The sequence below is a fragment of the Varroa destructor genome, unplaced genomic scaffold (genome assembly GCF_002443255.2).
Source record: "Varroa destructor unplaced genomic scaffold, Vdes_3.0 BEIS01000001.1, whole genome shotgun sequence".
Classification (NCBI taxonomy): Eukaryota; Metazoa; Arthropoda; class Arachnida; order Mesostigmata; family Varroidae; genus Varroa; species Varroa destructor.
Window position 1 is genome coordinate 35,465,255 of NW_019211454.1, and position 11,445 is coordinate 35,476,699.

The 11,445-nt window shown below is 39.3% G+C and overlaps 1 protein-coding gene and 1 long non-coding RNA gene across 3 annotated transcripts; one reads left to right on the top strand and one right to left on the bottom strand.

Annotated features, from left to right (window-relative positions):
- Positions 1 to 5,248: 5,248 nt before the first annotated feature.
- Positions 5,249 to 6,127, top strand: LOC147758568 (uncharacterized). The gene is made up of 2 exons (XR_015327753.1): positions 5,249 to 5,388; positions 5,851 to 6,127. It is a non-coding gene; the product is annotated as an uncharacterized LOC147758568 (long non-coding RNA).
- Positions 6,128 to 8,409: 2,282 nt separating this feature from the next.
- On the bottom strand, positions 8,410 to 10,750 carry LOC111249759 (uncharacterized). 2 transcript variants are annotated; one of them, XM_022804056.2, is made up of 2 exons: positions 9,716 to 10,750; positions 8,410 to 8,991 (listed from the first exon to the last, which is right to left on the bottom strand). In XM_022804056.2, exons 1-2 carry the CDS (start codon positions 10,500 to 10,502, stop codon positions 8,852 to 8,854), a joined length of 927 nt encoding a protein of 308 aa, XP_022659791.1. In that variant the 5' UTR covers positions 10,503 to 10,750; the 3' UTR covers positions 8,410 to 8,851. The 2 variants fall into 2 exon arrangements, with proteins under 2 accessions (XP_022659791.1, XP_086832065.1); XM_086975939.1 differs by having other exon boundaries at positions 9,257 to 10,736.
- Between the last annotated feature and the right edge of the window lie 695 nt (positions 10,751 to 11,445).

The following is an 11,445-nucleotide window of genomic DNA, read 5'->3' on the forward strand; positions in this document are numbered from 1 at the left end:
AGTCTGAACATTGAAACGCCGTTCGATAAGGTATATCGCAAAACGAAAGGCAGACTTTGTCGTGTCATGCCCAGTAAACAAATATGTCTCAAAAACGATAGGATCTATCTCTGAGATTTCTCCTTCGACATAAGTCATAATCATCGTATCGAAAAATAGTTTCTTGGATTTGGGATGTCGACGGCAATTTGGTTCCCCAGCGTTTGAGTTTAGTTCGGACTTTACGATCCGTTTCTTGACTACCTTCTTAGTATGCGGGTGTACGAAATTCAGACGCTTCTTTTGTCTTCGTCCATTGTCTATAGAATCGTATTCGAGGTTGCTTTAGAAAAGTGGGTTCGTCACTCAGATCAGGAGTGGCCTAATGATTTCATGCATATTATTCAGGTACGTTTTTGACGGAAATTGACGCCCGAGGTCGCACCGGTCGATTTTATAAGCAATATTAAGTGTTATGACGCAACTATGGATTAGAAGGCAGTCTTTATCGATTAGACATTTGGCAAAATTTTCACGTGGGCATTCATCGCTGCAGCAAACCTACCAATGAACCCACAATGATGTGTTAGTGTCAGTATTCTTTTTGTTTTGCACAAATATTTCCCGTTGAAATGACTAAACCTGTACCAGTTAGTGGAGCCTGTACACAAACCCTTTCCTAATATTGGTCGTATGCGTGAGCGTACTTGAAATGGCAGGGTCACCTACTTTCGATACGCCGGCTAAACTTCGAAAGAATCGAAAAATAAATAGTTGCGTGGTCGTCTGCACATTTGGCGAAGAGACCGATAGCTCTGTTGCTTCCAACAATGATGAAGATGACGATTAACTAAGTCTAGTACATTACTATTCGATAAAGGCACGTAGTATAACATAGTCTCATATAACGCCAGTTTGTCACACATTGAAGACCGTGCAGAACACTGAATGTTCAAACTCACTTACGGATCTTGCTTACCTTAACTTGCGACTCCTGAGATCCTCACCTGAAGGAACGGTAGATCATCACAAGTTCTGTTTGACTAATCAGCTTACACAGTATGAAATAGTCGATGATATAATAAAGTAAGATAATGAAACGCCGATAAAATTAGCTCCGTAGTGGTATCGAAACGCAAATACCCACCTTGGATTAGGAGGACCCGAGCAGGATACCGTTTGTAGCAGCGTTCTGGCAAAGCTCTCCTCGAGTAGTACATACGCACGTATAGCGTTAAATCTTTATGCATTTTTGTATTTACATGGCAAAGAAGTTCCTTATAGCGAATTTCCGTAGATCTATTTTGCGATAGAAAGCTGATAGGAACACGCTACAGGAGAAGTAATGCAATTTTCACAACCATGTAAAAATAGCCCCTTTACATACGGGAGTTGTGTAGTTATATATCCTGATTATAACAACAAAGCTTTTTCTATCCTGTAAAACGTATTTAATTTCTATTTTTATCTAACGTCACTAAACAGGGTAATTTTCTAGTACACTAAACCTTTCGAATTGATTTTTTTCCTTTGCTTTCCTTTGAAATTGCTTTCCTTTGGTAGTAACACAGTAGAGCGTATGAAAAAACCCAAATTTTCACAGCGTTCTATTTAGGAGAGTAAACTGTTAATAACACGATTCCGGAGATTTGCCGAGAACGGAACGAATGCGACTAGACGTTATGGGCCTTCGGCGCAAAGTATACAGGATTAAATTTGTCAAAGCCCGGGAAAATACCGGAATTGCGACAATGGATATTGGCATTGCAGTCCTTTCTCGGATAAATTTTCTGCCGACTTCTGTTGCTCCATCTAGTTTTCGAGTTGTCATGGTGACTGGCGGGTATAGGCCTCGGCTCTTCTTTAGAACAATACTGAAGTACTTTTCTTTTTTATATAATCGTCGGAACTTAGCTCTTTGGTGATTGGGTTTGCTTCGAGTTCTATAACCCGTTGCTCGATTCTTATCTGGGTAAGTGAAGGTATGAATTTTGGATGGAGCTTTTTTGAAATGACGTCAAAAAAAATTATTCCAAAGTAATGGGTTCAAAATATGGGCTAGGAAGTGTCAGATGTTTTCATATTGAGATAGTTCTCACCCAAGGAAGGTGCCTAATATTTTATCGGTGTCCTCATATTTGTTTCGTAAACAATATTAGAAGCGAAACGCTACAATCGATATTTTGTCGTGCTTTTTCTAGGGAAATAACCAAGTCGATATTAATCAACGAACCTACACGACACATTTACCTAATGTTAATCGGATACATGAAAATCTATTCTGTGTAATTGGCCTTGTAAATAATCGATGCTGGTCTAAAACTGAAAAACACCCATAAAGTAATTTTATGGTCTTTTAGGGATTTCATGACATCTCCTAAAAATGCACCGGAAAGGATTTGAATCTTTCGCTCCATATCTATTTTTTTTTTTAAATTTACATCTGATGAAGTGTTTAGGTACAGAACTCTGACAGCCGCCGTCAAATACGCTGAGGTGGCGTGTTGCTTTGCTTGTTCAGACAATGGCAAAAAATAAGGCGGATGAACTGTATAGGAGAATATAGAATACGGTTAACCCATTGGGTAAAAGCGATAGAATCTACAGTTTGTTTGAGAACATAGATATCAAACAAATCAAACCCACCGGTTACAGTATTCAAGGGTTAATATGGTATGAGTAACAGTTTTGTAATAGATGTACATATTACATATTACACAGATCTACAATAGATGTGATTTTTATTTAACGGGAACGAAAAGGAATTAAACGAAAAGGAATAAGTTCTGACAGAATAATAATTTAAAATTGTAGATTAAAAAAGCTAGAGGAGCTCTAAAGTTTCAAAGTCTATTTTACCTTTGTGATAACTTCGTTTCGTAAACGATTCACTGTTGAACTGCAACATCTGCAATATTCCTGAAAATATTACTATTCGTAACTTCTAACATTAGTTCCGAATATTCTGTAAAATGTACCTAACTAATCGCGTTACACTGTGATCAAAGCGCCAGTTTTTATTTTTCTAGGCATCAGTCAGTCCCGGACTCACTCCTTCAGGCTTCGCTATCGACGTGCATAGATAATGCTACACTCGTGTACGTTACAATGTAGATGAATAAATGAAAATTTCCCGCACAAAATAAGCACAATTTTCCGAATTGGATATCACTCAAATAGTGTATGTTAAGATAGGTTCATATATGGCTAATTGGTATTTAAGTTTTTGTAGCCGCTGACGTCTTTTTCTCAAGTTTTATTCTACAACGTAATCTTTGATATTCTTAAGAAGCTTGTCTATATTACTGTTTGATGGCGGATAGTGTTATAACACGAAGGCCATTAAGATTTTTCACGAAATCGTTCTATCGCCTATGAGCGAATTAGCAGGTTTTATAAAATCGTCCCTACTTACCCTATCTGCAGTAGGTTCCACCCTCCTTCTTCCGATCAGCCCTTCAATGGAACTGCGGTAAAAAATAATTGCATTTTTTCTTGACTGTTGGAACCATTATACAAACGAATGTAAAACTGACGTTACTTTAAAATGACCCTGATGGAAAATACGCGATACTCAAGCAATCAAAGAGCCTTGAAACTCCGTGGTGCCTTTGAGGTATTTCTAACTGATAGTTTATAATTATCCGAGGGGCAACTCGGGAATGGAAGGAATGATTTTTTTCTTTATTTTTCTTTTTTAAATTTTCTGTTATGTTCGCCCTCATTTCTTGTCCGCATCCAGGAAGCGTCACTACCAGCTGTCCATCATTTGCTTATTTTTCCTAAAACTATCCGGCTCGTTAATTCAGTTGTTATCTATTCGTAACGCTCAATATGTCTATCCTATATACAAAAAATAAGGTTTCACTTGTTTTTACTCATAAATTACATGAACGCATCTTCAATAAATATAGATGTCATATTCGAAATAAAATAAAATATCGTATGCCTTGCAGATTTTTTTTAAATTAAGAGTTGTAGTCAATGCGGGTAAATTGATAGAAGATTAGGATAGGGCAACGTGACCATCTTGCCTGACGGGTGATCGCCATCGGTGATAATTTGTGCTGTTTGACGATGTTCAGGAGGCGAGCGGCCCTACAGAGTCGTGATGTTGCTGACTTTACGTGGCGAAGATTGAAAAAGTTAAAGAATGCTGAAGACATTTAATATGTCTTCTAGAATATGATTCAATACAGAATTTGCATGGATAAGTTCAGAACACGTACGAGGTACGGTATGAACTTCCGTAGCAGCTAGTGTGAATTCGGAATGTAGTCTACAATTAGATCCTTAGTTATTTAATTAAATTTGGCACAAAGATGAAATTAAAATAAAATTTCATGACGTACAGATGAGGACAAGTCCTGATAAACGTCACCCGATAAGGTCAACATAATAAAGAAAAAAAAAAAGGAACTAACATTTGATTACTACGCCTGCGTGGAAGCACAGTCATTTATGGAGTGGGTTTTTCAGTTTAACATGTGTCATGTTCCTTATAAACAGTTTATATACAACTGATTGAATCTGTTGGTAAAAATTATTCACATATACAGTTCGTGATTACATATTGTATTTAGTAATTAGCAATGAATGTTATAGTTAATGTCCAGCAGTAATTACGTGAAATTCATACCTTCTAAAGCCATGCAGTTTTTCCTTCTTTGAATAGAATAACGGAGCCGCAAAATGCCACAACCAAGACCTAATTTTTTACTTTGATTTCAGCCTCGATTTTTGTTATGAGATTTTTTTTTGGCTTTGCCACCTCGACAGTTAATTTCGAAACGAGAATTTATCAGAAAGTTACCATTTATTTAATTATATATAAAGTACAATGCAAATTGAAAGTTGTTTGCCTTGTTTAACTTAATAACAGAAAAGCGTTCCCTGAGCCTGTTCGGCGGCTACGTACTGGTGGTGACTATCTCTTCTCTTGGACCACGAGACCTTTATAACAATGGCGAACTTCTGACGAATGTAATTTTTCGCACCAGCCGGGCGAGGCGAGCATTGATGGCAGCCCTGGGTGTTGTCTGGGATAAATTGTTCGGAATTAAACTCCTCCAGGTTAAGGAACACGTCACAATCGCGATGTAGCTTACAAGTTGATCTGGCTACTTTTCGCCTTGGAAATCAAATGACATTGATCATCGTTGATTTTTTAAACTTTCGCGCTGTCATTGGTATTCGAAGCTAAAGACGCATGAAATTCAGTACCATGTCCAGGTGTTTCATTTGTGTAATGTATTCTATTGTGATGTCACATTCAGCGCGGTCCAAACGAGATTCATACAGTTTGGTTTTGACATTTGGAAGCAGTCACATGAGAAATGTGGCAAAATCAAGAGCCAGACTCGTTGTACCATGGACGGTAAACATAAATGCGACGAGCAGATTACGCAGGTTTGTTTTAAATTCTTTCTTATATAGCAGTGACTTCACAAGGGATCGGCCCGCATTAAGCTGAGAGCTCTCGTAGATAACCGTTAGCCTGATTTCATTTTATGTGCAACTACGATGAGAAAGTTACTACCAAACTCAAACACAGCCTCGTATGGGGGGCTGTGTCTGAGTTAAAGACAAGGGCAAGTCGAACAATCTTGTCAGAGATTCCATTTTGAGTCACCGGGCAATCATCCAGCCGTGATAGTGTCTCGGCTAACTTTTATAGGTTCACAAGCCTTTTGCCCACTTAACTTACGAGTAGGTGAGGCCATTCTGTATTTAAAATCCGGCGTGAGCACGTTTCGTTTCGTACAGTATAACCGTACGGAGCAATGCTGGACATAGAACTCGAAATATTGATTAGGCCCAAACGAACAACCGTAGCGTTTGATATAAATACGACGAACGCTTTGGTTTCAGCTTTCGACAGTTCTTCTCTTTCAAAAGAACTCGCATTGGCTCATTCCCTCACTTACTTCACTAAAAAAAAAATGATCTGTTAAGACACCGTGGTGAGAAGTGTCGATAACGAAATGTGTGGGATCAAAATGGTAATTCTTACACGAGTGCGCGCAAATTTTCATCGCTACCATTTGTTTTAAACACTGAGACTTCGGTCGGTGAATTCAATGATACAGAAAGCAACTGATCTTCAATCTAGAACATGAAATAAAGGTCATTTCGAAAAAACAAATCAGCTTTACCATTATGAGTTTTTCATGATTCACTCAAATTAGATGCATACATTCCTCACGATCTAAATCAGCATGCAAAATAAATGTGGCAATTATGGATAAAATTGTAATTACCAGGCAATTTCGCACGGTAGTCCAGGTATGACGTAAACCTAAGTGTTTTTCCTACGATTTTCCAGTGTCCCAGAAGTGAAGAATAAGTTTGCGTGGGGCTTCAAAATGGGTAATCCGAACAAGGCTATATTTATATGAAGTATACAATTTATAGTTGACCCGACAACGGTGGATCTACAAGTTTTATAACGATGCTCAAACCATAATTGTACGCCTCTCATTCAGCCACGGAACCGATGTCATTGTGAGAAAGAAAGTAATAGTTAGAAATTTAGCGAAACAAACTGTAGCTTATAACAATGTAGATTTACGCAGGATATTAAAATATTGTGAACAGATACAATAATGTAGTGTACCACAGCGTTAGGTTCTCTTTATTACCATTATCGATGTAGCACCTGTGAAAAGCTCCATTGATTACTCCAAATACAAGCTTCTTATCCCGTTTTGGAATCTGATCTGCCGCACTTGGCGTGCGGGTGCTATACATTTAGTATGAAAGCGACTAGTCTCTATACAGAAATATTCATATGGGAGCGTAATCTCTAATGACCAAAAAAAAAAAAAAAAGATTGACTAGCATATAATCAGCTTAAGTCAAAAAAAAGCTCACCCATACAACAAGAGTGTTTTGCGCATTTTTTTCAAGCGAGATTCGAACCCAGGCTAATGAAGATCGAAGCTTCAGTGGATAGACCAATTTTCTACTGAATGAAATACGGAAGTGTATTGTCACTACTGCACAAAATACCTTTCGTGCGAATTAAAAAAAAGATCGATACTTGTCCTTTTGTTTCCATTTGGAACAGTGGATCAGGCTTCGCATATACAACCATAAAACCTTCAACTGGATTTGCAGTCTAGGTTAAGCAATATTCGTACAATATGGTTCGATTTCAATACGAATTTGCTTTTATACAGTATACCTTTCCAGTTTAGTCGGAAAAGATAATATGAGGTCAGCAAAAGATAACTAGAAGCTGTCCTCTACCGTCCTAAATTAGCCGTTCAAAAGGCCCATTGACGGCTTCGATTCGTCCAAATGAGTAACTTTCATTGTGTAGTTTTTTTTTTTTTTTTTTTTTTTTTGCAAAACAGCATCGTTTGTATTGCCATAAAATTAGTGATTAGGAAATTATTGATTAATTATACACTTTATTTTGCAACCAATTGTACGTTTGTGTCATAGTTTGTTTATTCATATATCATAGTATTCAGTCGAAGCGCGTACGATTCTAGGAAAGTTATCGTAAATCTAAAAAATATGACGCCGGAACAATTACGAATTTTCTATGTACATAAGATGTGGTGTTTGTCTATTGAAGTGGTGAGAAATTAAATTGAAAAATCATGGCGTAAAAAGCAATTACGAAAATCCATACTTCTCCCTTACCTGTAGCATCTACATAATATTCTCCGTCCGAATTAAACATTGGTATGGCAGGAAATGAAGAAAACTGGTAATTTACTGTTTATGCCGTTATTCTCATAGAGCTACCGTTATAGGCTAGAAGGTTTTGATTGAAACCTTTAATTGCAAAAGATTAAGGATATGTATAAAGTAAAGCATAATGAATGCCATCAACGATCGTAAATAACACCTGTGAAGTTCAGTGTCGGTAGACGGAGACTATTAGATCTCGCTCGTTACTTAAACTCTGATGAATCCTGATTCAGATGCAGATAAAGGCATCGGATAAATGTCCTCCACATATCCTTTTTTTTTATATTAGTCTTTACGTAGAAACATTTTTTCAGAACTGAATAAAAATGCGTTATTTTAAATCCTCGCCTACGACGAGTATCATATACGTGCAAAACTGAGAATGGCATTGTTATACACTGCTCGCCCTGTACATTGTCATAATTGAATCTGCTTCGTGTACCTTTTACTTTTCTTTTTTAGAAATTTAAACATTTTCTGCTGGAAAACCATTTTTCGCGTCCAAATGCACTGAAATTAATTATATTATTCGAATGTGTTTTTATTTATTTGACGCGTACGTGTACCTAATATGTGAACAACATGCCGTTGTATTTTGTTTTTATGAGTACGATTCCGTCGCGTGAGCGGATTTTACGAAGCGGAAAATGTTCGACGTTATCCTCGTCTTTAGATTAAAAAAACCATTTCGAAAATCGCCATCTGCACAAGGAAGAGATAGTCGACTAGAATAGAATTACCTTTATTATCGTTATAATTAATGACTGAATCGGGTACTGTCATTTTGGTTTCGAAACGCTGAAAACGTCCAACGACCATTCAATCTTTGACGAAACACCGAGTAGAGAATATGTTGTTGGTTTGACTGAAAGCTCATATAAAGCAATAAATTAGCAGCCCACGGAGTGCGGATCTCCGTTACCATGCCAAGCGGTACCAGTGAGTCGGCGTTCTACGCATCGACCTCGTTGTCGGAGACAATAGATGCTTGTTAGTGTGTTTATAGCATACCATGGCGCTTCCATCTGTTGGTCACCCAAACGATCGTTGTGTCGTACACCTTGATTGAGCTGCTAAACCTCGTTAAACGTGATATCCACCGAATGACTATCGCAGTTCCGGCCGCAGCAAGTCACCCGTCCAGCCAGATCTGTGTCTAAGGCATGTATCAGAAGTGGGAGTGGGACGACGAAGCAACGTAGAAGAAGCAGACCATTGTTTGTTGCCAATTCCAGAATCGTTCCGCGCCAGTGAAACCGTAGGGCTTACAGCTGATCCAAGTGTTACAACGCCGCCTACTGCTACGACCTGCACTGTCCATACCGTCAATGAGCCAAATTTTAAAAACGGTAGAAAAAATGACCTTATCGTGAACATTGACTAAACTAGTGGTTGGAAGGCAGCGAGGCTGATTAGGCAAAAATATCTTATTTTATAAAGCGATACTGCCACTACCGTAACATTCTCATATAAATATCTAACTTTTTACTATCTAATCCGTCATCTACATGCACCATTCGCGAATGTGCGAAAGAGGAGTGCAAGCGAAACACAAAGTGCAACAGATGATCACCCGTCGGACAGAAAAAGCGTCCTTATCTTCTTTATCGTAAACGATGAATGGACGGCCTGTCAGCATTACCATCTTGTAATATAACTGTACAAACATTATTTCATATTCAGTTATTCGTGTCGTGCTTAATCGACAAACACAGTCAGATTTCTGCTTTCGACGACTGCATTTCATTAATGATGTCCTGGTCACACTCAATAAGTTTCTTTCTGCGCGTCGATGACCGCATGATTTTGACTATTTTTTCTTCGTCGAGTCGGCGGGGCATGTCCTCTTCGCTGTAACTGCTCATTCTGCTAGAGGATCTAGAAGCGCGTTGAATTGACCGTCGGGACGATTCTTCCGAGTGTGGACTTTCGCACATTTCCCCGTCATAATTATTGACGAGATTCAAATTATCGGACTCAGCCTTTTGCTCGGCGGAGACTATTTCAGGTTCCATATTATCCGTGTCCTCACCAGTGCATATTTCCGCTTCATCCTGAACTGCAGTTGCCTCCTCAGTATGAGGTTGTTGGCCCTTGGCATCCGCCTCGGTCTGATCGTCACCTTCTGTCTTATCTGCGTTGAAGCCACTCTCCGATTGTGGTTCGTGTTTTGCATCGTGTGATAATGATACACCTGTGAGTATACGCTTTATTTCTTCGACGGCGGCGTTTTCTGTGCAGATCTTGGCGTTAGCGGTACTACCATTGCCGTCTGCTTCTTGGAGTCCTTTCGTAAGTTTGACGGGATTATTTTTCATTTCCGCAATCGCCTGTTTATATGTTTTAAGCAATTGGGCACAGACGTGATCACACTGTACCATTTGATCTTTGGCTCCCCTTCCCCGACAAGGGAATACTCGCTCGATGCGTTCACAATTACAGTATCGCATGACGTTCTCCACACACTGATATGAATCTGCGCATCGTCCAGGATGACAGATCAATGGACATTGATGGCCACACTCCATGATTTTGGCACAACGTACTCGACAGCACTTCACCAGTTGTTTCTGCTCCTCTCCCATGTCACACCACTCTTTGCATGGCTTCACGATACCAGTCGCCTCGCAATAGCATTCTAGTTCGACAAATTGGGTGCACGGTTTGCATTGTCCCGAATGGATATATCGGGGACATGGATGAACGCAGTCTCTCGGTCGACCTTTCGTCGGACACCTGATCAGATACCACACGTACTTGGCCAGGTAGCTTTGGTAATTTAGGCTTTGGCCCATTCTTTCGCCATTAGCCTTGCTCATTTCAGCACAAAAGGATCACACGCTAAGACTATCCAGCTGCTGCTGCGAACATTTGAATTTTCGTGGGCTGCGGTAGTCTGCGTCATCGACAAAAATCTTGCAAGTTTTCTTCTTGCTCTTTGCGTTGGCCGTCTTCAAGAGAGAGGGAGGGAAGCCAGTTTATGGTCCTGACTGAGCTGTACGTAAGCGGTGTCCGGTCGAACAGCAGTTGAAGGCAGACTTGAGTGAGAAAGCCCGATGTGTATTTGTGTCCTGAAGAAAGACGAAGTTAATATCAGATGGCGACTAGGCCGACTAGAATAACGACAGCAATAATTCCTCTGTATGCATGGCAGGATGAAGATTCTGTAGTAAAGTATTAATTTTTTTTCTATGCAAATTAGTAGCACAGATGTCTAAGTAAGAATGCGAAAATTATTAGCATCTCGAAAAGCCTTTTGATATCTTTTAGACCTTACAAATGGGCAATGGCGTCAAGTTGGTCATGGACCTAACAGGAGTAAACGCCGTTGCGTTTGCTAAATAAGGCTCAATATCATGAGCATGCTAAAAGTGAATCGTGCGATTCATAGATCACGTTTAAAGTAGATGCAAACATGGTGCAAGGTAACCCTACCGAGTAAAGTTCGGTACCTGCCTTTACTTCCGCCGTAACCTTTTGGTTGCATAAACTTGTCCAGGGTACCACAAAAATTAGGACATTGAATTTTTCATCTGAGGGCTGAAATCTTTTTACATTGGAAAAATAGCTGCTCTCCCATATGGACTACGAACAGTTGTAGAGTCGTGCGCTGCTAGGGTAAGAATGGCCTTTAAAGTGTAATGGGGCGTCTAGCCCAATACAAGAAGACTGCGAAATTTTGGTACGTTTATTTTCCGCAAAAATTGTATGATATTTACAACAGAATAAGCTGCATGTTTGGTTTGTTACAAAAGTTCGATT